This window comes from Astatotilapia calliptera, chromosome 8, assembly GCF_900246225.1.
Source record: "Astatotilapia calliptera chromosome 8, fAstCal1.2, whole genome shotgun sequence".
In the NCBI taxonomy this organism is placed as follows: Eukaryota; Metazoa; Chordata; class Actinopteri; order Cichliformes; family Cichlidae; genus Astatotilapia; species Astatotilapia calliptera.
Genome location: NC_039309.1, coordinates 15,855,971 through 15,882,955, shown reverse-complemented (window position 1 = coordinate 15,882,955; position 26,985 = coordinate 15,855,971). Strand labels below are relative to the sequence as shown.

At 41.6% G+C, this 26,985-nt stretch overlaps 2 protein-coding genes across 4 annotated transcripts in view; both read left to right on the top strand.

The window, feature by feature from the left end:
- Positions 1–11,645, top strand: part of baiap2l1a (BAR/IMD domain containing adaptor protein 2 like 1a) — a 30,314-nt gene extending 18,669 nt beyond the window's left edge. The window contains exons 7-14 of one of the 3 annotated variants that reach the window (XM_026179002.1): positions 2,972–3,124; positions 3,217–3,294; positions 3,855–3,975; positions 4,276–4,489; positions 5,956–6,015; positions 6,120–6,276; positions 9,903–9,943; positions 10,043–11,645. In XM_026179002.1, the coding sequence (XP_026034787.1) occupies positions 2,972–3,124; positions 3,217–3,294; positions 3,855–3,975; positions 4,276–4,489; positions 5,956–6,015; positions 6,120–6,276; positions 9,903–9,943; positions 10,043–10,115 (897 nt within the window). In that variant the 3' untranslated portion in view covers positions 10,116–11,645. Of the gene's footprint in view, positions 1–2,971; positions 3,125–3,216; positions 3,361–3,854; positions 3,976–4,275; positions 4,490–5,955; positions 6,016–6,119; positions 6,277–9,902; positions 9,944–10,042 lie in introns of all 3 variants that reach the window. The other 2 variants (XM_026179001.1, XM_026179000.1) reach the window with 2 other exon arrangements.
- Positions 11,646–11,918: 273 nt separating this feature from the next.
- tecpr1a (tectonin beta-propeller repeat containing 1a) lies at positions 11,919–26,952 on the top strand. Its single transcript, XM_026178999.1, has 24 exons — positions 11,919–12,137; positions 14,677–14,916; positions 15,440–15,622; positions 15,707–15,829; positions 15,919–16,038; positions 16,320–16,494; positions 16,575–16,675; positions 17,143–17,244; positions 17,371–17,519; positions 17,608–18,203; positions 18,363–18,508; positions 18,594–18,749; positions 18,920–19,069; positions 19,208–19,365; positions 19,464–19,694; positions 21,730–21,826; positions 22,029–22,108; positions 22,228–22,284; positions 22,546–22,720; positions 23,344–23,479; positions 23,620–23,712; positions 23,857–23,963; positions 24,180–24,299; positions 25,407–26,952. Exons 2-24 carry the CDS (start codon positions 14,692–14,694, stop codon positions 25,548–25,550), a joined length of 3,624 nt encoding a protein of 1,207 aa, XP_026034784.1. The 5' UTR covers positions 11,919–12,137; positions 14,677–14,691; the 3' UTR covers positions 25,551–26,952.
- The last annotated feature ends 33 nt before the right edge of the window (positions 26,953–26,985 follow it).

Genomic DNA, 26,985 nt, shown 5'->3' with positions numbered 1-26,985 from the left:
AAAGCGCTTTACACAACCTGTCATCCACCCATTCACACACACATTCACACACTGGTGATGGCAAGCTACAATGTAGCCACAGCCACCCTGGGGCGCACTGACAGAGGCGAGGCTGCCGGACACTGGCGCCACCGGGCCCTCTGACCACCACCAGTAGGCAACGGGTGAAGTGTCTTGCCCAAGGACACAACGACCAAGACTGTCCAAGCCGGGGCTCGAACCGGCAACCTTCCGATTACAAGGCGAACTCCCAACTCTTGAGCCACGATCGCCCCATGAGGGTAATGAATTGAGGCCAAGGCTTCTCGTGATAGGGATTAGTTTGCCTGTAATATTAGGGCAACTCATTGGAATGAAATTCCATGTTTGCTTTTCAGTTATTTTTTTTTCTTTTGTATTACATAATAGCGCCACTGATGACAGGCGTTTGAGAAAGGACACCCTTGGTGTCTTCAAATGTTTTGACTTATGTGGGATAAAAGGGCATTTTAAAAACCTTTCATGTAGTAATAAAACTATCAAAGAAGTCACCGTGGTCAAAGCTGCGTGCAGTTCACCTGTTTTTACATGGTGCACAATAGAACAATCATATGGCTTAAATGACTGTTTTCATAGAAGGTACACACACCCATTTTTTGTACAAAGGAAAGCATGCATACAGGCACAGATTCAAACCCTGTTGAGATTCAGGTTGTATTGGATGCAGCACATCTGATTGGTCTACTAATAAGTTTCATTCATTTAAACCACAAATGTAAGCAGTGATTAAATAAATACAATTCCATTTAGAAAAACCTACAAAAACAGTCAAAATACTGTTGTTTTAAATATCCAGTTATTACTGACTGATGGACTAGTTAATTTGATTAACTTTGAATGCACTCAGGTGTGTGTGGGTGTTGTGTTGGTATATAAATACTACCCCTCCATCATTCTTATCGTTGATTTGCATTCTGCTCAGAAAGTTTCCATCCTGTAAATATGTTTTCTTATGACAACAACAATCATTTCTGTGGCTTTTTAACCTTCAGTCCACTCTGGAAAAAGTGGACTGATATGCTTATTGTGCAACGTAGTGTGATGCATTTATCTAAGTACGGAAACTTTAAAGTGGAGTCCACAGTAGTGTCTACAGGTATAAGCTATTTACATTTAAGTATTTGAAGATCCTTTTTAATAAAATGTTCACAACCAACACCAAAAGTGAAAATTATTAAAATGAATGTCAGTTCAAAGTCCACAGTAATCGAAGGCAAAGTAAGGAAAGTGTGTAGCTGAATATTCAAATATGCTCACTAAGGCTTTTATTATTATTGCTAGCATAATGCTTCATAGTTGGTACTGTACAGTGCTGTTCATCTGCATTGTATAAAGACAATGCTAATGCTAAACTGGATCTACAATGACAGCATGGCTTCATAGTAAAAGTAGAAGAGTCTGGGAACTTGCATGCCTGCAGTCCAGACCTAAAACTTGTGTATTATGAGATTCTTTAAGGAGTAAAAACAAAGAGCAAAAGAGATCTAAGTGTTCTAGGTTTGCTCTGTTGTGTTTTCCTGCTGCTAAACTCTGTATCAGTCCTCTGTTTATCTTTGCATTTGAATGGCACTGTTTAAAAGACACCCATACAATAAGCTGTGTTGTCTGGGTGGAGCTTGATAGCCTGATCCTGTTTCTCAAGCCAGGTTGAAACTGGGGCCTTTCTTTCCACAGAATGGACTTTTTCATTATCTGATAAAAATGACACCAGTGAGCTACATGCGAGATGAGTCTAACTGCCCAGCTTTCTAATAATGTGTAGGGCTTGAGTAAGGGGCCAGTAATGAGCTCAGCCCTGTCGGCCTGCTCTTCCACCTCACGTCTGGGCAATTTTAGTGGTGAAAATGGGAAATAAAGAGCTTTGATTCCGTCCGTGTCTGAGAGAGAGACACACATAGAGGGAATGAGACCAGACAGTAGGGGATGGTCTTTGACAGAGCCCTTAGAGATAGGCTGCTTTACCATCACCATGACAACCTGGGGAAAATGAAAAAGATTGGGGGAGTAGGCGTTGAATAAAAAAGGGATGGAGTGAAGGTTGGGAAGTTTATTTTAAAGGGTTCAGTGTGCCTTGTGTCAGGGTCCAGCTGCCCGTGTGTGCGGCGTGACGCGTAGACTCAGTCTCAGGCTCTCTGTGGGGAAGGGGAAGACTGATTTGGTCTCCCGCTGAGCTAAGATTGATCCAGGGGCAGCAGGAGACTCAAATAAACTTGTCCCTAAGTGCAGGGACTTTGACTACAAAGCTTATTAGGAGCGTGATTTGTGCATCTAACCTGAGGACCCAAACAGCTTTTGCTCACAGGGAGCCATCAAGAGTCAGTTTTCCCAATCTTGGGTGTTAAAGCAACAAAAGTCCCCCGATCAGAGGCGTTGGCACCTGGTAGCAAAGAATTAAATAAAATAAAATAAACAGCAAGTATTTTGAATAGTCACCTTACTCCATTTAAAAGAGGATTTTATTTATGTTGCAATTATGGCCTGATACAGATGTGACTGAATATATGTGTATATATAAATGCAAAGTTTAAAAAAACAAAAGGGATAATGCATGTTAAAAAATTGCAAAAATACTTAATTAAATGGACCTATATTAATACTACAATAAATAAACTACAAATAGAATAAATAAATGTACATCAATATTAATGATAGTAATTAAGTTAATAGCTCCACCCACATGTGGTTAAACCCTTTTGTTTGTCATAATCTTTCTTCTGACATTTTTTGAACTGAGATAAAGATTATTTTGAACTGTGAATCATGCAAAGCTACTCTAATACAGCCAAACAAAACTATGGAGCTGAAAATTGGCTAAATAGATCCTCTTAACTATAAGCTCATCAATGCATTTAATGAACCCGATGAAGCACAGATTAAATTGTTGTTATTCACCCTATTCTGTAACCTCTTGTCCTGTGACCACCTTCTGCAGTACTTGCAGACTATCTCATCACGCCAGATGGACATGCAGAAGTTCATTGCTGATGGCTGCAGAGAGGCTTTGCTGGAAGAAAAGCGACGCTTCTGTTTCCTGGCGGACAAACACTGCATGTTCTCCGGTCAAATTAGCAACTTCTATGAGAACGTAAGCAAGGACTGAGATGAACATCCAGCACAGCCGCATCACACCTTCTATAATGGATCATTTAACTTGCTCTCATTCTCTGGTGCTTCCAGGCCAAAGAAATACTGTCGGTGAAGATCCCCACCTGGCAGGAAAAGTGCAGCGACATCACCAAGGTGCCAGACTCTGTGGTGAGCATGATAGAAGGGCTGTCCGTCGTTCCACAACAATCACCGCTGGTTGATCACTGTAACAGGGTTAGTTTGATTTTATTATTTGATTTGTAAGTGTGAAATCTGTAGATGTTAAGCATTCTTCTGTCATGTATTACCTTGTTCTATCACATATTCTCATCGTACCATGGGGGTAGTTTAGATTAAAACTGAGGATAGAGCATGCTGTAGTGCATAAGGAGAACAAAGCATTTGTAAAAGACTGGCCCTGCGGGGTTTTTATCTTCTCAAGTTGTTGTGTTGTAGTTTATCTTGTTAAAGTAATGAAATCTGTTGTATCAGATGAAAGCTGTTGTGTAAAGTAGTAAGACATGGGTGATTGTTATCAGCAGGAATTCTCAGATGTGTTGTTGCTGTTGTGTGGTGTTAAGGTCCAGTGAGGCAACAGCTGTTTAGTGCTTCGCACTTCACTTTGTGACTGTTTGATTATAGCACTAAGGACCTGTTGAGATCTGAATAATGCCAATTCACTTTGTCATATTGATGCATCCGCTAATCAGTCTTTGTGATCTCTTCAGGTCAATGTGGACTCTGGCCCTCCTCCAGCACCACCCCTCAAAGCTCAGTTCAGCCCACTTGCCAACATGTTTAATCAAGAGCCCACATTTCCATTTAACTCCTCTTCAGACCACAGCTCAGGTAAAGTTGGCTTATGTGAACTGCATAAATAAATATATAATCTTTATTGGTGAAGACTAAATCAACTTTGTTATCTACATGATGTGTGATTTTTATTTTTTTTCTGTCTAAAATAGGCCAGACTCGCTCATATTTCCTGTATATGTGTAAAGGAAACATTCTCATGCCAGAGCTGTCCATTAAATAGCTGCAGAAACAGCTAGCCATCCCCCCAAATTAAAAAAAACAAAACAAAACTTCGTTTACAACGGTTCAACAGAAATATGGCAAAGTCTCATTTCTAGTCTCTTCTGCCTCCAGATCAGGGCAGTATTGGAGATGGCAGCCTGTCGAGATCTACATCCCAGTCATCTGGTCTGAACGTGAGCAAGAAGTTCCGGGTTAGAACCATTTTCCCTCACACAGCAGGCAACAACGACACGCTCCTGAGCTTCGATGAAGGCGACATCATCACTCTGCTCATCCAGGACGAGAAGGACGGCTGGTTGTACGGAGAGCTGGAGAAGACGCAGCAGTGAGTCTTCATCTGCTTTTGTATTCAGGGCTGTGTTAACGGCTAAGAAAACCTGAGCTTAGTCTCCACAATCTCATTTAAAGTTACATTTTGTAATCTAGTTATCGTTCATTTTATTCACTCAATAGATTTGTTGTCTACAAATCCCAAATATCTCTAGTTGAATATTATTTTTATTTATTCCTTTATTTATTCATTTTTAGGCAATATCAAAACATTAAAGGTACAGTTCGTAAAATCTCACCATTAGATGTCAGTGAATTGCAGATTGCAGTCAACTGAATTCTGTTTTCTTGTCCCTACCAGTCAAGTGCATAATCTTAGCTACGGTGGGCGTTTTAGCGTTTTAAAAAAATGTTAACTTGTTGGTACACCTAAGACAGGAATGATACTTCCATTACAAGAAAGACGTAGCAGTCGTGGCACACGGGTGGTTTTTTTCCCCCACATAACTCAGCTGACAGTACAAGTTTCTCTTTTGTGCTTTTGCTGCTTTGTCATGCTAGTACCACATGCCTCAAAATACAGAGTATGTCCGGTATGTTCAACACGACATTCGTAAAGCCTGATCTTAGCTCACTCACGTACACATGCAGAAAAATGGGTGCAAACATGCAAAAAAACCCAAAACAAAACAAACCAGGAGGCATCTTCTCATGTAGATTATACAACAACAACATTTTCCTTCCCCAAACACAAGGAAGGAAAATATTTTAGCTGGAACTTTTATAAATTCCAATGAAGTCAGACCTTTTTAGCAGCTGTGATTACATGTCACCTCCAGAGAAGGTGGAAAAATGTTCACAGGTGCTAAATGAAAGATCTCCCTGCTTTTTATTCCCTTAGACAAACATAGCACCTGTTAGCTTTGCATCCACTTGTACAAAGGATCAGGCTTGTTTATGTACAGCAGGCTGTGTTTGCATATGTGGCTGCAGCAGCATTACCCTCCTTCTGTGTATAATTACGTTCATATTCATCCTTGCCAGATCACTTAGGGCTCATCATGCAGGATTATGGAGTGCTTTCAGTTTGCGTTTGTCCCACTTTGAAAGAATTTACACGAGCCTTATCTGCTTGTTGTGCGTGGCATTAGGCGGCCTTTTTAATTTCAAGTGATTTTAATGCAGTCAATGGCTTTTTTTTTTTTTTCCTTTTCTTTTTTTCCCCCAAGAAGAGGCCGTGTTGGGAGAAATCAGTGCTTTCTGTTTCTTAGCAACAAATCCACTGCATTGGTCTGATAAGCCATCGTTTTCTCCAGACGTGACTTGGAGACAACTTTGGAGTCTTAGTGAACAAAATCTTCTATTCTGTGTCTGATGTTAGAATTTTATTCAAGTGTTTTGTCTGCTGCAGTGATTCTCTATCGTGATGGATTCCAGATGACTGCTAAGAAATTGCATGACTCGTTATGTAATTTTATTTTGACGTTTTTTAAAGATGAAACGATGTGCTTCTGTTCCCAGGCGGGGCTGGTTTCCCTCATCTTATTGTCGAACTTACACTGAGTCGGTGGTATCAAATAGGTAAGAGGTGTCAGAGCCAAGCATTGAATCAATAACTTTTTTTTTTTTTTTTTAAATTTCACAGCTGCTGTTGGATAACTGAAGCTTTATGTAATGTGTCTCAGTAGTAATCTAGGCACGCCGGTGCATCGTCTTAGTACGATTAGCCTGCCAGAGACTGAGGAGGAGGAGGACGAAACAGTGTTGCTGCCACCACCAGACTACAGCGACGACGCCCCCTCCCGCCCAGTCATCCTCTCAATGCCTTCGCCAGTAAACACGGTCAGTATCAGCACTCGATTAAGTAAACCACCTGTCATCAGCTGTATCAGGAGCATTTCCAGAGCGTGACCTGATATCTTTTTTTTTCCTCATGTTTTGATAATTCGGGTTGATATGACGTATCTTTAGGTGGCAATGCTTTGAAATAGTGCTGCAGTTAAGCAATTTGAGTTTTGTAGGTATTACCAAGAACACGTGCTCTAGAAGAAAACGGATAAACAACATGCCTTTACACTGGATGTTTTGCTGTAACACAACAAGCATGTATGGAATTTGTGCAATTTCACAAATGATTGATTTATTATGATGATCAGGGTTGTCATTTAGGGAAGCTGTTCAGTGAGTGTGCTACTCAGCATTTTTCTGAATCTGCTCTGTAGTTTTCCATTACATTGTAAAACAATAAGTATACTTTTTTTTTCTGTGTATTTCACACTGCTTATAACAATCTTTCACATTATCATTTCTGCTCTTGGCTTTGTATGGCTGCAGCTATCCTTGATACGGTCTAATTCACACATCTCTTGGTGTGAGCACAGAAGCTGCTGTTAAAACCTTTTGCTTGTGAGAGGTAGCCAATTGCAGGAAAGCTAGCCAAGGGAAGCTAAAACAGCTTTATTGAAAAATGAGCATAATGTGTCTCCTTTAAGCGCTAATATTGTTATGCTGACATGCTGGGCATTTAAAAATATTTCATTTAAATTTTATTTTGAAAAAAGACCTATGCAAATGATCAAAGACCCCCCAGTGGCAAAAAACAGCCCCTTGAGATCATGATCTATCCAGCAAATTCAGTAATCATTTCCAGGTGCCTTGAAAGCTAGTGCAAGACCTGCCTTTGCCATTCAAGTCCATTCAAGCAGCGTCTCACTGAGCCACCTTTTAAAAACAGGGAGGTGATGTCGATTTCCAGTCCAATAAAAGTAGTCTGTTTGCACCAATCACGCCTTCCCTCAGGGCTTTTCTTTGATGGGCCTTGTTCCATCAGATACTAACATGCTGTTAAGTTTAATATTAGGCACCAACACAAAGAACAGCTAAGAGTGACTGTTGAAAGCTTGGAGCGAAAAGAGTAGCTGCTCGTCATCTTCAGCCCTCTTTGCTATTAGAAATAGGTCTGAGCTAACTGCAACCCCATATCTCACACATGCCCTCCCCTCTCTCTGTTGAGTTTTGACACCCAGTCTGTGAACAGAAAGGAGTTAGTCTGCTGAAAAATCCAGAATGCAGTACTTGTCAAAGGATTGTCAAATACGACATGGTATGCTGTTCAGAACAGCTGTGCCTCAAGCACAAGCAAGTTTTTAGTTACTGATTTCAGTCAGATTTAAAGAAAGGGGTTTTTTTTGGGGGGTGGTTTTTGGTCAGCTGTGGTTCTCTCTTCCACTTTGGACCACTCTGAACCACATGTCAAACTCTAGGCTACTTGGAGATAAAGAAAAAGAACCACCAGAGTCACTGTGATTCACAAAAATGAATTTCTGCAAAGTTTGCATGGGAGTCTTGATATATTTAAGTCCTCAGCAAACATTGCACTTTGTAGAGACATTATAAAAGCTAATATCCTGCAGCTGCTCTGTAATGTGACATGCATTTCTCCCCGGCTGCTGCTCATTGGCGAAGTTTAATGGCTGAAGTTTGTGGAGTTAGTCATCATTTTAACACAAGGTTATTTCTTCCTGATGGGACACGTGCCCTTGCTGGGTCGTCACGCCACACATGTACCATAAATGCCATCATGCAGGCAGAACTTTTAAGTCGAACTGATCGCGTCTTATCAACATCTCCTTAGTGCGCAGTCACCGGCTCCACGCCCTTGAAATGGCACAGCTAGAAGCACACCTGTGTTCTGTAAACAAGGTTCAAGGAAATGCGCTATATTTATTAAGACTATAGTTTCCACGAAGTATGTTTAATCTTCAGAGAAGTCACATTCAGTAGGGGCCTGTTTGTAATTTTGACAGATACAGGCATGACCACGGTACCTAGAAGAAAAGTGTAAAACAAATCAGAGAGGAGAAAAAGGTGGTAAAATACTCCCAGACAGGTTTTGACTAGAGAAGAGTTACAGAGGGAAGCATAAAAGATGAGAGAGTACAGTCTCAATTTAATTTTGTGACTGTGCTGTGCTGCCTGACTGGAAATGAACTATCTGTTGAGCCAGCAGGCAAGCCCAGGCACACTTCTTTCTCATCACCTTCCTTTCTGTTCTGGACTGTCTGTACTGTCCTCTGAGTTTGCTGCGTCAGGGTTTCACTATGAAATATACGACAGTGGGGGAAATACCAGCTCAGCGTACCCCAAAATTTTACATCCTGTTTGAGAAAGTAGGAGCTACAAATTTACCACCAAAAAAGTGTTTATGTTCAGATCAGCCCTATCAGCTAGCTATCAGTTACAATAATAGAACCCCCTGGGTGTCCTGTGAATTGTGGGAGGTAGGACTTCTTCCAGCACATCCCAAAAACGATCAGTTCATTTGGGATCTGGGGCTTTTTGAGGTGGGGTTAGTTTGTGTTCCACTACAAAAGCAATTCAGGAGTGTCTCAAGGAACACATTGCCCTTCCTTCTTACCATATCCACTGCTAGGAAGTGCTGTTGCCATGGGGGTGTGTACATTGCCTGGTATGTGACAAAGGAAAAGCTGTGCATTATTCTAACAGTGCACAGTCACAATGGTCAGGGGTCACTTTACATCATAGTTGATCAGTGTGTGTTGGACACAATTATATTCTGTGCTGTTTGAGGGGGGGAATTGCAGGACACCTTTAAGCAAGGTTAGGGTGGGGTTTTTTTGTGACATAATCAGTTGAACTGGAGAAGAAATTCTGTTTTTTAACACAAATTTGATTGAGGTTTTCTCTTTGTGAAGCAAATCTGTGCTCATTTATTTGTGATTCATCTAATCAGAAGTAAAAGTTTGCTGAGAACTACAAAAAAGCCAGGATGTTTCAAACAATGAATGATGAATGTAATGCCTTCAAAGCCCGTCTGTGGCTTTAAGAACTGTCACATTTTTTTTTTTTTGTTGACACCTGGTGTTTCCTGCTCTCTAGGGGAAAAGATGGGTAATGTCTGTTTCCTACAAAAAACGACAACAAAAAAGGCCTTCTCATACACATAATAAAATTATCTGCATGAGCTGATGTGACCTACCATGAAAAACAGAAACCACTGATGGTTCATTTTAAAACCTTTTGTCACGGGACATATTGTGAGACTACGGCAGCCCTCGGGGCATGCAGCTCAGAGATTTCTGCTCCTGAACCTCGTTGTTTTCCATGCTCACCTTTCACTCTGCTGGCAGTAAGATTATCACCAACCTAAGGTGAGAGAGGGTAAAAAAAAAAAAGTGTTTCAATTGCCAGCCTTTCTAGATTGTCTAGATTACAGGTTCAGTGAGTTCTGAGTTTTGTGGTGTAATTATATGTCAAAGGAAGGCGGGGGGGGGGGGGGGACAACTGTTGATGGGAAGTCTGATCAAACTAGTCCGACAACTAGTGCTTTCTTAATAGCTGGAGGCAGTTTTTGGAGATTGCAATGATGCCTGTTGAACTTTGTGTTGTTTCCATTTTGGTGACTTGAAGTTAAAGAGTCATTTCTTCTGCTTTTTCTTTAATAACAGGTTTCTTTAGTCAACGGGACTCCAAAGGCTCCTTTTCTTGCGTGAGTGACACAGCTGGCAGATTTTCACATATCCATATGACTAATTAAAAATCTATTTGACAATAACCTCATACATCTTTGTTCATTTTCTTTCCGCAGAGGAGGGAACCCCTTTGCCATGGTCAAGCTGAAGCCGACTGTCACAAATGACAGATCTGCACCACTCATCTAACTCTAAGCTTATTAGGGTGGTGGTGGGGGTTCTTCACCGCTGTTATGCCTTCAGGGGACTCTTGTACTGGAATCATACAACCCCCTCTGCGACACACTGACTATCTCCCCAACCCAACATCTCACTAGCCTGCATGCTAGTTTTTTTTTCCTCAGTACCAGCGCGTGTTTTATCATCAACAAAATGAACATTTAGACTTCCCTCTGATCCATATCGTTTTAGTAAAAGTAGCATTTAAATTGGTGAACGTGTTGCATTTCCTGTGGCTGCTTTGCAGTGAAAGCCGCCATGTGATCTGCAGTGCCATTAGAAAGTATTTGCTTTACGTTGTTTACCAGGAACTTAATATGACTGCTGATACTGAGCGGAGACAGAAAACTGTAAACAGTGAGGCTGTTATCAAAGTAATCAAATTGTACTGAATTGCAGTCATGCGTCTTTAAAGCAGTCCAGAGAAATCCACTAGAAGATTTTCCTCTGTCACTACCAGGAAAAAGTGCACATACACAGCTACTCCAAGTAAACAGGTTGAACGACCATTGCTTTTTACTCCTCAGTCGTAAAAGGCTGATGGGGTATTGTTGTCTACAAAATTGTTGTTACTGATATGCTATTTGGTAGATGAAGTCTTTGTTTTCATTTTGGAATGAACCAGTCTCTTTATTGCTTTGTAAGACACTCGGTCAGGCTTGTTTCAATGAAAAATGATGAGATCCAGATGTAAACCTTTGCTACCTGATACTGATGAAACAGACAAGCATACAGGTTGTCTTCCTGACTTGCCAAAATATCTGTATCTTTAGTTCTTTCTTTTTTTACTAGTTATTTTACTAGTTTTGTTTTTTTGTTTTTTTTAATTTGTCGAGGTATTTAGTTGTGAGAATGAAGGGAGAGTGATATTGGGAAAGAAGGGGTTTGTCATTGGATTAAAGGCAAAAACACTAAGTCACAGTTTTGAATGACAAAGGTATTTATATATAAAATAAGTTTGTATGAAATATTTAATAAATCTGTAAACAAAAGTCAGACACAGCAGTCACCACGCTCAGTCCAAGCCATGGATGTTACTTTCTTTTGTTGGTTTTTTTTTTTTTTTTTTTTTTGTTAGGCCTGACTGCTGCTTTTGCATATTAAATGGATAAGATGACCTTTTGATGAAGGGAATTATTTCACTCCTCATTGTTTGTTTCGTAGTTGTTATATGTAGCTTCTGTGCACAACACAGTTTATGCAAAATGAGAATGTACTTTAACGGCAATCATTTGAAATGTGCATAAGTAAAATAACTCATTGTTTGAAATATTCAAAGTGTTATTTTGTGAGGAAAATGACTTTTCCCCCCATGAATTAGCTTTTCTGAGTTCAGCTGTATGATGAGCAAGTGATTCATAAGACAGTTGATTGAATCGTATTAACTCACTGATGTAAGTGAACCCATCACACTGCCATAATGAAACATGCTTTTCTTCCGAGTACCTTGCCACTGTGTTGACCGATAGTCTTTTTTTTTTTTTTTTCAATAAAACATAAAGCCTGAATGTTCATTTTCTGTTGTCTTCTCGCTAATTTAACTGTCTGTTAGCTGAAATGAAAGAAAGTGATTATAATCATAACTTAAGGACTGGAGTGAAAACAAGTGAAAAAGCAGCCAATGCCCAAAGAAAGACTGGAGAACTATTGCTCAATGAAGTCTGGCTCCTTAGAAGCAAAATATAAATACAAGAGAGCTCGGGATATTTGCACAGTACTACTCCTGAACAGCCTGAACATGAATTATAGCTTTACAGCGCCCTCTGCTGCTTGTCTGCTAAACAGCACCTCTACAAGCGCCTGCTGCCACGGAAACTGCCAGTGGGAACAGAAGTAACAGCACTTCCTGTTTCAAACAATCATTTCTGCCGTGAGTGAGCAGCTACGGCACACAGAATGACTCGGACAGCTTACGATCCTTCTCCACTGGATGAATGAACAGCTGTGACTTCTCACCACCGCCGACAGCCGCTTTATGAGAGGAGGCTCAAGGTTGGCTGCTTGAACTCTTTCTGTTTGCTATTTCTATCCGGCTAAGCCCGTAAGCCTGTACCAAAACAAACTGAGCATCGTTAAATCATAGAGCTGGCTTTACTGCACACCTTCGTTTGGGGGCATTTCATTTCACATGTCCCTCTCCTGTCAGTCGCCTCTACAGAAAATAGTCCAATATTTCAAGCTAATCTTACACCGTTGCTAATAGGCAGCTACGTACTTTATTACTTGGTAGTAAGCCCCACGGGTGAACAAGCGCAGTCGCTTCAAACGTGTGTGTGTGTGATATCTTTATGTATTTTATTGTTACCATCAACCTGGTGTGTGCTGCATGTACAGCTGTGAGTGACAGGATACGCCTTGTAGCAGCAGCAGCGTCCCTACTTGTTACGAGATGCTGTGAAACAGTTGACTGCCACTTAGCTAGCCCAGAGCCCACTCTGTGATCTGTGTACATTTCACATACAAGCTTGGTTATTACAAATGCCACACGTATAGTGTGTTAAATGTGGGTCAGCAAATTGCGCTGAGTAGACATCGAGCAACGCAGTGCAAAGGTCATCGCCACTACAGCGCATGATCCAAACAACTAGTTTACAGATGGGTAAACAACTGTTCTCTAAGGAGGCCATTTGGCCCTTATCTCCCTATTTTCCACACACACTTTGTTCATATTTGTGTATAATTGTGGCCTGTTTTTTCCTTCTGTACTGTTGGTGGGTTATGTCTTCAGGCTCCTGCTCATTTTAAATTGTGTAGTATGCTTTGCTTGATATGCAGTGGTCATGAAAAATATATTTATATTAATCAAGCATGACATTCTGACCACTGACAGGTGAAGTGAATAACTCTGATTATCTCTTCATTATGGCACCTGTTAGTGGGTGGGTATGCTAGGGAGCAAGTGAACATTTTGTCCTTATAGTTGACATTTTAGAAGCAATAAAAATGGGGAAGCAAACAAACAAAATCGAGTCCATCACAGTTTGTTGCATATGGGGCTCCATAGCTGCGGACCAGTCAGGGTGCCCATGCTGACCCCTGTCTACGCCTGAAAGCACCACCAGTGAGCATGTGAGCCACAAAAGATGTGCCTAATCTGATGAAGCATGTTTATTTGATATCATGTGGACGGCCAGGTGCATGTGGGTGTTTTGCTGGGGAACACCTGATACGACGATGGACTATGGGAAGAAGGCAAGCCGGCTAAGGCAGTGTGATGCTTTGAGAAATGTTCTGCTGGGCAACATTGGGTCCATGTGGATGTTACTTTGACACATAACACATATCTAAGCATTGTTATAGACCACGCACATGCTTTCATGGAAACGGCAGGATAATGCGAGAGGCCTGAGTACAGAAAACATTCAAAAATTGAGACAGATAAATAATAAAAGACATGATCACATATTAAGAAAAAGATATGCAAAAGTAGTTGCAGATAGACAGATGCAACCATTTAAAATATTCCGCTGAAATCAGAGAGTACAGCTGCATTTTTAAATTTCTTTGTAGCTCTTTCCATTATTTATCAGCAGTGAAGTATTTCAATCCAGGTTTTCTAAGTTCAGACTGATCAGGAGGTACAGCTAATGTTAAAATGTCCCATGAACTGACATTGTAAGTACTGGTTTAAATTCAATCAAGGAGCAATGGTAAGCTAAGGGAATCTTGGGAGCAGAGCCTTGTAAACAAACATCATACATTGCTGCTCTCTGCGATTTGCTAGGGAACACCATCCCACTTTTTCATATAAGATATAGTGTTGAGGAAGAAAAGAATCACTTGTGATAAAATCATAATGCACTGCGATACAGTGAGGGAGATTGGTGGGGGAGGCAGATGGACCGGTATAGTGTCTGCAGTATTGTAGAATCACTGTATCCATCTGTTGTGATAAAGAGACTGTTTACTGTGAAAGCAAAACTGTCAGTTTTACTGGCTGATCGATGTTCCTGCTTTTATTTATAGTCATGTATGGTTTGGAGTGACTGAAAAAATGAGATTGCAGATAGAAGCAGCTGAAACGTGTTTCCTCCAAAGTGTTTCTGGGCTCAGCTTTAGAGAAAGTGTCAGGAACTCACTCATTTACAAGGGGATTTAAGGTGTTTTAACCATCTGACTAGGATGATGTTTCACACATGTCTAAAAGGGAGGGACAAATCCCATGCTGGCATCGGAACACCATGGTGTCTCCCAAGAGAACTAGAGGAGACGGCCAGGAAGTGGGAGTTCTAGACTGCCGGCTCCACGTACAAATCCACGCATGGACCAACTGTGAAGGATTCAAATTGAGTTTTTACTGATCTGCTTAAAGTGTCCAACCCTATCTCTGAGCCAATTTCGCTTATTTTTGCCATGTCCAAAACATTTTTATGAGGCCCAGTGTTTTTAAACACATACTTCAGCATATTTACACAGCAGCTGATGCCAAATGTTGTGGCACACGTCTCAGTGTTTTAGCCATTCATTCTGGGAAATTGTACAACGTAATTTCAAAGCCACATTATCAGCATTAACCCATTTTCTTCGTCAGGTTCCAGGTGCAGCCATGCCCGTCTCACTGCTGTGGGCTGTGGACGTCTATGGGCGGGTCTACGGCCTGTCCACGGCGGGGCAGCAGTGGGATCAGTGCCGCGATGCCCAGATGGAGTTCAAGCGGGTCACGGCGGCACAGCAGTGCTGCTGGGGCATCGCCTGCGACAACAACATCTACCTGAACGTTCACGCTTCCGACCTGTCCATCCGCTACCAAGAGGAGACCTATGAAAATCAAGTGGGTCTCTGTGACTAGTCGGGGGCTGTCATTCTTTAATGACTGTAATTACATTAAAATAAGTTATTGTAAAAGCCAAGAAATATGTAATAAGGAACCCACATTATTTGTCTGTCTTTAAGCAAGTTTGTAATACATTTTCTTTTTATTATTATTGCACAAGTAAAATTGAAAGTTAAAGTTCCCCATTATATGTTCAGCATCCTCATATGGCAGAGTCCCACTTCTCTGTTGCTAAATCCACAAGCCATTAGGCTACGTGCTTTAACAAGTGAACCTTAGAAGCATCCTAAACCAGTTTTTAATGGGAAAAAATTCTCACAGTGCAAGATCACGAAACCTTTTTTTAACACTGCTCTTTCAGATTATCCCCATTAGGTCGACACTCAGTCATTTTCATTCTTGTGGCTACATCTTCATGGGATATCTCACTAAAAGTGCTCTTGTTTTCCCTTAATATGAAATAAAAGGCAACACCACCGGCTTTAACGCAGTTCACTTTCTCTGCCCAACTTTTTGTCAGCGTTGGAATCCCGTAGACGGTTTTTCTGAACGTTTGCTGCCAAGCGACCGCTGGCAGTGGAGTGACGTCACAGGTCTGCAGCACCAACCTCTGGACAGCTTCCAGCTGCCCTCCAGCAGCTGGGAGTGGGAGGGTGACTGGTATGTGGATGAAAACTTTGAGGGAGAGCCCACAGAGAAAGGGGTGAGTTTAAAAAATGCGTGTCTGCTTCAGTTACTGCCCTTTTTTCCTTTCTCTGGTGTGACCTGTTCAGATGTTTGTTTCCAGGGATGGACCTATGCCATCGATTTCCCTGCCACCTATACTAAAGACAAGAAGTGGAACTCCTGTGTCCGTCGCAGGCGATGGCTCCGCTACAGGAAGTACAAAGCAATGGACACCTGGGCTAAGGTGGGTGTTACTGCATAACATATGCATGTAATGAGTGCTGATGGGTGAATGTGCATTTTAAGTTCTTGTTTTCCTTGTGTGCATGGCAGATCCCCTCACAGCACACAACTCTACCAGATCCCTTCAGCGACATCAGCTGTGGAGGTTGGGAAATTAGTGAGGAACCCAGGGGCCGTCTGTGTCTGTGGGCTGTATCCCTGCAGGGCAAGGTATAGATTATATATACAGGGCAGCACCTACCTTGTTTTAGGTATCAGTGGCAATGTTATTATGCTGCTATATGCTCAGATTGAGAATTTCTTGACTGTTGAAGTAATTCGTGTTTATTAACTGTGTATGCTTCAAATCATTTGCTATTAAAAGCAGAGTTAGACGTTAGCAGCATGGTAACTACTTTAAAATGATCCTGTCTCACACATACATTCGTGTCACACCAAAATTGTTTGATAGCAGCTCTTAATTTTCGGAATCTGTCTTTGTCACTGTTCAGGTGTGGTTTAGAGAGGGAATCTATCACCATAATCCTGAGGGCGCTTCATGGGAGGAGGTGCTTCTACCTGGAGAGGTGGTCCAGATCAGCTGTGGCCCAGCAGACCTGGTCTGGGCTGTGCTCTGGGAGGGGCAGCTCATTGTCAGGGAGGGCATAAGCAGAGACTGCCCTAAAGGTACAAATAGGCTCACTGATGGGAGGGTGACGTGGTGTTTCTGAGTAAATGTTTGAGAATTAATATTTCCTGCAATCCAGGTGCCTCTTGGGCAATAGTGGAGTCTCCCAGCTCCGATGTGGGAGCTACACACGTAGCCGTGGGAAACAACGTGGTCTGGGTTGTGACGAAGGACAATAAAGTAAGAAAGTGCTGCAGTCACGTAAAAAAAATCTGCTTTTAATCAGTGGAAGTACTTCCAAGATTTAGCATTTTCCTTTGTCAGTGGCTAATTCTGTTGGTCAGTTTGCACTAGCTGAATGTGCAAAGATGGCAGTGTGACCAAGCTAAAGCTTTCAAATGTTTCACTTATTTATTTATAATGAAGATTTATTTCTTTCCTCAGCTCAGTAAATGGAGCATAAAGACCAACAAATGCGAAGTAAAAGAACAGAAACAAATATTAGGAGCTGCTCTGCCAATCTTTTACTTTAATAATCTGTGTTGGCACTTCACAGTTCACTCCTAATTTCAACACTGTGACTGACACAACATGAAAAATGTCTAAACATAGTTAAACAGGCTTGTAACAGCTTGTTGTTAAAACTGCAGGGATTAAACCTGCGATGTCTTCAGAATACCTCTCACTCTACGCTCCTGCTTTACCAGGTGTGGTTCAGGCGTGGCGTGAATTCTCATAACCCGTGTGGCTCCGGCTGGATCAGCATGGTTGGAGAAATGATCATGATCAACGTAGGACAGAACGACCAGGTGATTCAGTGTGTCCTCAGTGTAACTGCTGGGAATCTTATAAGGACTGCTACATGGCTTTATTACTGCATGTTTGCAAGTGATGCAGTCATGCTGAGGTTTTCTGAAAGTTGCTGGTGTTCATAGGTGTGGGCTATCAGCTCTGAGGACCGAGCTGTGTACTTCAGACAAGGCGTGACCTCAAGTGAGCTGAGTGGGAAAACTTGGAAGGCTATTACCGTTCCCCGAGACGGAGACCGATCCCACTCCAGCGCCAGCGCAAACAGCCTGCAGAGGTGGATGCGCCTCAGAGGACACACACTCTAGTTAGCTTTTTAAAAATGTAATATTAAAGTTAATTCTCTCTCTGTCTGTGTTTCTCAGTGCCGGATGTTTTTTCTGTGGTGAGGTGCGTGCTCCGTCAGTAGCAAGTGATGCAGAATCAGACCTAGAGAAAGGATCTGCAGATGGGCCCGGTTGCCTGGTCACCTCCACCTCCCCGGATACCTTTGTGGACGCCCCATCTGACCCGCCCACTGACACTCCCAAACCCCGTATCCCCAAGGTCACCAGCGACAGCTTCATCTCTGAACTCGTCTCCGATCGAGAATCGGGGAAGACCTCGAGAGATGTTGGAAAAGCCACTCCCACTGTCCTAGAGGAGGACACCATCTCACACGAAGGAGATGCCAAAGCCCCCTGCGCTGGTGTTGCTCTCTCTCCTAGCCAGTCTGGCAGCCCTCTTGATACCCAGTGGAGTAATGTGGATCTGGAGGAGGCACAGAGCCAGCAGGCTCAAACTGGAGCAGTGCTGGACTCAGCTGACACCTGCAGCTTGTCCTCAGTAGCCACTTACACCCTTGCCATGGAGGATCCTTATGGTGGAGACGAGCACCCTCTGTGGGCCTGGGTCAGTGGAGGAGGCTGCTCTGTGGACAGTCACTCCCAGCTCAGCTGGTTTAACTCTGTGAACACTGCATGTGAGTTCAGTGAGCTAACTCACCGGTGATTGAACGTTTAGATTTTTATGTAACTTTAAGTAACATGTAACTTGTATAAAAGGATGATAAGTCAGTGCTTATGCTCAGTTTCAATGAAGCAGCATTGATGTCATTATTTTTGTCTTTTTATTCATCCAGCCTTAGTCCAGTCAGTCCAGTCCATGAGTTTGTCAGTCAGTCCAGCCCAGACGGCAGCTTGGCGAAAACAAATCTTTGAGCAACTCAGCGAGCGGACCAGGAGAGAGATTGATAATTTCAAACATTATGAACAAGCCATAGAACAGGTACCTTCTCAACCATGCACTTTACCACCCGTTTCTTTCATTAGCATGTCATTTGATTCGTTCACTTGATCCAATCCTGTTGCAGTCTGTGTGGGTGAAGAAGGGAAGCATGCAGTGGTGGAGAGACTGGAAGCCACATAAGTGGATAGATGTTCATTTTGCCTTGGAGCAGTTCTCAGGACCGGAGGGCAACAAGGACGGCATCCTGTTCATCTATTACAACTATTATGAGGAAAAGAAGGTTAGACGGAAGTGTGCGTTTGTTTAGTAAAAAAGTGTCTTCCTTAAGTTTCATGTGTTAACTTTTCTTTGATTATCATTTACCGCTGGCTGCGACATAACACCAAAGCAGACTGGCTTACTGAAGGCTTACTGTATATTTCAACTTCTCTTTTCTAACACTTCTTTTAGTACCTGCATGCCTTTATCAATGAAGTTACCATCCTGGTTCCTGTGCTAAATGACTCCAAACACACTTTTGCCATCTATACTCCTGAGCGGACCAAACAGAGGTGGCCTATTCGATTAGCGGCTGCCACAGAGCTGGAAATGCATGATTGGGTGGGTATGGAAAGAAAAAATAGCACAGTGGAAAGTAATAATGTAATACTATGCAGCATTTATTCATGTATATCATCTAAAAATGTCATTTGTTTCTCCATCTTTGCCTCCCTCCGCCTGCTCTGTCCTGCTCTTCAGCTGGCATTGTTGAGTGTGTCATGCTGTGACTCAAGGGGGATCCAGGGTCCTCCCGCCAAACAGGCCATCTGGTCCATTACCTGTAAAGGGGACATCTTTGTCAGTGAGCCCTCACCTGGCCTAGAGGCCGTGCCTTACCCGACACCCTGCGACCAGATGTAAGAATGAGCTGCACGTCACTAGACTGATGGCTTTAACCTTCTGCTATATGACTTTCTATTCTAACCACTTAGCTTTATTTCTTTCCTCTCTGCAGGTTCTGGCGGCAGGTTGGAGGCCATCTGCATATAGTGGAGTGTAACAGTGTTGGGATAGTGTGGGGGATCGGCTTTGACCACACAGCCTGGATCTACACCGGGGGCTACGGAGGAGGGTTCTTCCAGGGATTGGCAAGCAGCACAGATAATATTTACACCCAGACGGACGTTAAGAGCGTTTACATTTATGAGAATCAGCGGTGGAACCCCGTTACTGGCTACACCAACAGGTACTGTGCAAGAGTGGAGCTTCTGTTGCTTTATTGTTGGAAAGTGTTGTCAGAATATATGCGATAATTTGTTTTGTAGAGTTAATTCTGCTATGTCAAGGACACAGAAATATCCAGTCTAATACCTAGCTGTACAATATGTCCACTGTGTAACACAAAGTCAGTTAAACTCCAGGGATACCAATCTGTCCTTTTAGGAACCATAAGAATTAATTTAATCTAAGCTGGTGCAAGTACAGGAGCAGGTGCACCGGAGAAGCAACAGTTCAATTCACTTGTATTTATGTAGCACAAATTCACATCAACAGTCACCTCAAGATGGCTTATTTTATATGGTAAAAACCCTACAGTAATACAGAGATAACCCCAACAATCCCACAACCCCCTATAAGTAATCACTTGGTGACAATGGGAAGGAAAAACTCCCTTTTAACAGGAAGAAACCTCCAGCAGAATCAAGTTCAGGGAGAGGCGGCCATTCCCATGACCATTTGGGGGGTGAGCGGAGGGAGACGGGACAAAATAATTTAATGATTACTAATGGTTAAATGCAATCGAATATAAACATAAAGAAGTAAGTGAAGAAGAAATACTCACCCACTACAGCCTATTGCAACTAAGTTATGGTTCAGGCTTAACTATAAGCTTTACCTAAAAGGAACGTTTTAAGCCTGATCTTGAAAATAGAGAGGGTGTCTGTCTCCCAAATCCAAACTGGGACCTGGTTGCACAGAAGAGGGGCCTGAAAGCTTACTTGAAAACTCAAGTAAGCCAGCAGTCTCAGAGTGATGTGCTCTGTTAGGATACTGTGAAGTCTCTAAGATCGGAATTTTAGAAAAGGATTTTAAGAGGGAGCCAATGAAGAGAAGCCAGTACGAGAGAAATATATTCTAACTGCTTCCTGTCAGTGCTCTCGCTGCAGCATTCAGCTGAAGGCTTTTCACCGAGATTTCAGAGAAACATGATAATAATGAATTACGATAGTCCAACCTAGAGGAAATAAATGCATGAAATAATTTTTTAGCATCACTCGAAACAGGATGTTTGTAATTTTAGTGATTGCACAAATGTATGAAGGCAGTTCTACATATTTGTTTTATGTGATCACTCCTGACTGAATTTACTCTAGTTTTGCTTTTTGGCATTTACATTGCACCGGTAGTACAGCTTGTCTAACATAGTACACGCATAAGTAAAATTGCAAGAATGTTTTGAGAGAGACAGAGCGTCAACCCAACAGCAGGACCGGTATTTGCTCCTTTGTGCATGGAGAAAAAGGAGCCCTACAAAAATACTTCTAATAGGCATGTTCATGTTTCTGAGCAAAACTGTCCAAAACAGACTCTGTGACGGTTTCATCCTTTAGTGGGACCTGTGCTCATACCAGTCCTGCTTCTGTGTTGATGCTCTTCTAGGGCCCTATCCAGCACTCCTCCTGTAACAGCCCATCTCCTGTTATCTCCTCTGCACTCAGACAAATATAACTGTAAAGAGGGGAAATTTTCACATGTAATAAATGTAATAAATCTCATGCATTTGTAAAAGCTGCAGTAGGTAGGTGTCATTTTTTTAGTCTCTCCCTGCCAACACCAGCAGGTGCAGGTGTTTCACTAAAAATAAGTTAATCGAGAATTTCTGATCCCATTCTCTTCCACTTTAACTGTTACAACAGTGGATTTTAGTTGTTTGTTTTTTTTACATTAATATATGTGTGATTCTTATTTTATTTTTGTATTTTGGGGGGAGAAACAGGATCCTAGTTTCCACAAAGACCAGCTGATGAACAGTGTACTGAAAGGTTGCCTAGCTACACCAAAAGCCAACATCTCATCAAGTCCATTTGAGATTTCTTTATTTTATTTTATTATTATTATGTTTACATAAACCGAGCAATTGTGGAAACATTTAAAACTTTGCCATTGCACTCTGATGTGACAAATAGACAATATATTTTAACAGTCATTTCAGCTGAATCACATGTTGTTTTGATTTGTGTGTGTTTTCTGTCATTGAACGTTGCTATTCTTTCTTTTAGAGGCTTACCAACAGACCGCTACATGTGGAGTGATGCTTCAGGGCTACACGAGTGCACCAAAGCAAATACAAAACCTCCCTCCCCTCAGTGGACATGGGTAGGCAAACACACCCACAGTGGGAGATTCCCCGTGTTGATCTGTAACCTTCTCTGTGATAATTACAGTAGCTGCTATTCTTGCCTTCTAACCATTAGTTTGAAAAATACTACTATCTTTTCTTAAATATATCACACATAAGGGGTGTGGCCAGATCTGCAGGTGCATTGAGTGTTTCACTTCCCCTGTTTGCTGTTTTCAGGTGTCAGAATGGGCTATCGACTACAGCGTGTCTGGCGGGACGGACAGAGAAGGCTGGCAGTATGCAGCTGATTTTCCAGCGTAGGTTTCATATGCTGTTCCTGAAACCCCACCTGCTGCTTCACTTGGTTCAAACTATGATCTTGATTTATTTATCTTTCCTTTAATTCATTCTTTCGCTTCCCCATGTGTCTGTGCAGGTCATATCATGGCTATAAAACGATGAAGGACTTTGTGCGTCGTAGGCGATGGGCAAGGTACTATAAAAAGCATTGGTCTGTGCACTATTTATTCAGCAGGTACACAGCACTCTGAAAGTTGCCATCCCTGTGTTTGTTTTTTAATCAGACTGGGACAAATGGGCCATAATCAGCACAATATATTATGGTGTTAATCATATAACGTTTGTTACTGTAGAATTTTAAATTCTGGAGAGAATCTGAAATAATGTGCAGGAAGGTATTTAACTGAAGAGATTTGTTGTCAAGGACACCTGTTTATTTGGCCTTAATGCGCAGGAAGTGTAAACTGACCACTACAGGACCTTGGCAAGAAGTTCCCCCCATCGCACTAAGTGATGTGACCATCCTGCCATGTGCAGCTCAGAGCACCGTGGACATGGTTCCTGTGTGGGCGATCAGTAACAAGGGCGACGTGCTTTGCCGACTGGGAGTCACCGCCCTGACGCCTGCTGTGAGTCATTAATAATATGCAAGCGGACACCAAATGAACTGGTTTAACATCTTTGGAGAGCAACCATTAAAGCTTATTGTCATTTTTTCCGCTTGCATAACAAATGCACGCAAAGTACAGAGAGGTGCATTAGCACGTTGTCACTTATTTTTACTGTGGAGGTTCTTTTAGTTCTAATGTGGGCTTCTAGTGTGGAGAGTTTGAGAGATATTTGCATTTATTTCAAATACAACCACTTCAGTCAAAAGAAGATTGTAATTTCTATCAGCAGGGCATTAATGACAAGAAATATGATATGATGATAATGATGACTGACTAAGTCAGACGTTCCATGAATAGGAGCTGGTTGTGGGTTGAAAAGCGGCTTGCAGCATGCAGATTTGCCAGAGTTAGGGTAGCTATATTTGGCTTAATTTCTCATTTGGAGAAAGATAATTATTGTATTATTTTATGCTAAATTTATTAGTGCTTCTAAAGACAAAAAAGGAAAGGGGGGAAAAAAAGAAATGATGTTTATCAATGGACCAAAAACCTCCAAAGTTTCTTTTATTTCTGTTTATGAACATCTGAATATGAAGAAGCAGGTTTTTGAGAGGCAGTGCTTTCTCTGTCTGCTCTCTCAGGGATCTTCATGGCTCCACGTGGGAACAGACCAGCCTTTCAAGTCCATCTCCATTGGGGCTGCCAGCCAGGTGTGGGCTATTGCCAGGGACGGAGCTGCCTTCTACAGGGGATCTGTGTCACCACAGAACCCGGCAGGTCAGTGGGGAAAAAATGAAAACTGACAGTGAAGGCTGAAAATTTTAATTGCATTTGTCATGTCTGCATATTGAAATAAAATTTACTCAAGCAGATGCATTTTACCTGTGTTTTATGTGTGCGGGTGTCTCCCTCTGCAGGAGATTGTTGGTACCACATCCCATCTCCAGCCAAACAGAAGCTGAAGCAGGTATCTGTGGGAAGAACATCGGTCTACACTGTAGATGAGAACGGTAAAGCACAAAACGCAGCACAGATTTTTATTTACAGCTTAGGTTTATAAGTTACTTTTATAGATGAATGATGTAGTGTGTTCTGTTTATAGTTCCTGGTATGTATTTTTACGAGATGTCTGATGTGGGTGTTTTTCTATCAAGGTAACCTGTGGTACCGACAGGGTGTGACCCCCAGCTACCCTCAGGGCTCCTCCTGGGAACACGTATCTAACAATGTCCGCAAAGTCTCTGTAGGCCCTCTGGACCAGGTAGGACATTATGGCACCACCTTCATCCATTTCATCCTTAAAAGCTGAATGCAGTTAACAGATTTTACCTCACATATTTATAGGCATGGAGGTTCAGACTTCTTGTCTTTCTAATTTGTGGCGCTTGTAATGTAAAAGTGATTCAGTTCAGGGAACACGTACCACACCGCGTGTTTATTTGTGGGTGATTTTGTTGCTTTTGTTTTGGGGCTGCAGGTATGGATCATAGCAGACAAGGTGCAGGGCAGCCACAGTCTAAGCTGCGGGACGGTGTGCCATCGACTCGCAGTCCAACCCATGCAGCCCAAAGGACAGTCCTGGGACTATGGCATTGGGGTAAAGAAACCGAACAGTATGACTGGAAAATAACAGTTTCTGAACAGTTTCTAACTTCTATGCTAGTTTCATTTTAGTGGAGAGAAAGAATATCAACCAAAAAACACATGATCTCGATTTATTTATCAAGATCCTCAGTGTGCTGAAGTCGTCATGTACCCTTTGCAGAAAAACAGCTCCAATATGAAAGCAATTCAGTTTCCATCCAGGTGATCAGGAGTATTTGCGATTGACTGGACTGATTGTAATCTGTAATCTTAGTTCAGTCAGTGATTTGCAAATCAATTTATAACTTTTAACGTAATATGTTTTTTCTGGATTTTTGGTTGATATATATCTCTTTCCAGTAAAGTAAAACTACCATAACAAATTAGAAACTACTTGTTTCTTCGTGAGTGAGCAAACTTATTCAACATGAGGTCCGATAATTTCCTCTACTGTATATGTGTCATGAGTGAATTGTCACCATTTTTTTTACTGATCCTGTCCTTCCCAAAATGCAACAAAATAAAGGCATATTGTTATCACAGTAATGCAGCATTTTATTGGTAGTTGTTGATATTTTGAGCACGGCAGTCTCCAGCAGATATATTTATACATCACATTTTCCCACAGACTTAGATTTTTTTCTGTTATCTGCTGAAGTTTGTCTCCTTGTTTTTTAATGCTAAAAAGCATCATCAAGCATCCTGTGCAGCTTGTTCAAGTAAAGTAAACGCTGCACATAATCTGGGGTGTGTTCAACATGCTAATTGTAATATTATTTTCTTTTGGCTTGTTTATTTTTTTCATTAAAAAAGAGGGGTCACATTTTATATATGCAGTTTTTATGGGGGATTTTTTTTAATATGAGTTGGATGGGAGGTGTTGAAAACTACAATTACCAACACAAAGTATATCAAGCTTATTGCCGTTTGAAAAAAACAAGAACAGTAGAGTAAATATTAGTTGCTGGAACACTTCAGTCTTCATGTGCAAACTGCAGTAGAACAACAACAGAAAGGTGTGGCTCCCAGTTTTCAAGGCTTTGTTTAGTGCTTATAGACAGATGGTAAACAAGCTTATCCTCAGTAATAATAATTATCACCCCTGTGTCACTGTTTTTAGGGTGGATGGGACCATATCACAGTCAGAGGGAACTCTGTAGAACCGCCCCACATCCGTTTTCCCTCTCTAACAGACACCTCATCCCCTCGGAGCCTGCTGGAAGTCAGGAACACGGAGGTCGACAGCAGTACTTCAGGATGTTAGACAAACACAAATTTGTGCACACAAACTGTATAAAAAGAAACAAAACTCAGATTACCTTTGTAGTATTTTTTTAAAGCACAGCTTATTTTAACACTGGAATAGCAAGGTGATCCTTAAATCCTGAGGTTGGAGTTTTCACACCTTGTGAGCCGGTGAAACAGAGCAATGGATCTCAGACAATCAGAGCCATCTCTGATGACAAACATGCTTATCTGATCTGTCCCTGTGTTGTTTTTCATTTGTACTAGGCATTCATGTGATGGTCACGGCATTTTTGTGTCTGTTTCTGTAAGTGCGGTTAGTCTTTTGCCATTGAACTTAGTGGTCTTAATTCATTTTTGTCCTTATTTATTAATCAGGATGTGATGTTCATGATATGTGTGGTTTTTGTGTATAGATTACCACAACAAGTTAAGGTTAAGATGATAGGGGGGGTTTATATGAAAGATGTATATTTTTTAAAATGTGCTTGAATTGTAGTTGAATAGTTGCTGGACCACCAGCTTCAGAATGAGTGTTATTTTGCATTTTATCCTGTGAGCAACAAGTCAATAGGGCCAGTTAATCTGAAGTTTTATCTTTGTTTACTTGTCTGCTCCTTTTGTCTGCTGATCTGGCACAGCATCTGCACTACTGAATACTTTTATGTGCATCTATGTGTCATCATTTGGATTCTGAAGACAAGAATTGGGGTGATTATTGCATGTAAAAAGTCAGCTTGTGAGGTAAACTGAACCCACTGTTAGCTGAATGACACTGGCTGAGAGAATTGTAAAACTACACTCCAAAACACGCTGTGTAATTAGCATTAGTCACTTCTAAGCAGTCAAGTATTGTTTCTAGACAGATCGTAGAGGTTTACCCATGGACTGCTATTTGGTGCCAGGATGTAGCAGCTGTTAGAACACCTACACTGGTTTAAACTTACACATTCCTTGTGCAAAGACTTCTGATGTTATTACCTAAAAAAAAATCTATCATTATCATGAAGCATGTACACTGGTGAATATTGTAAAAAAGAGGAAAATTACTGTAGTCTTATAGCTGAAACGCTCAAACTGAACCTTCCTCTTTCTCAGGAGTGCTGCATGCTGTTAACTTCCTTTGACATAATGGTTGTAGAATGACTGAGCAGTAAGGGGGGAAAAAACATTATCTTTTGTTGCAAGATTGCAAAATACTAGTATCTACTCAGTATCGTGGCAGTTGTTATATTACACGGACTACTAAACATCATGCACGGGCATCAGTTTATGTCAATAGCTGCTTAAATGCACCTTCGCTGTCTAAACCTGCTGAACTATTTGTAAATGTTGCAAGTGAGATCTCTATTATCTGTGAATACTGAACATTGTGTGTGGTCAAAAAAAGAAACAGTCTGTGTCAATAATAAATACATGTATTTATTAATAACAACTTCTCAAATGTTTTTTTT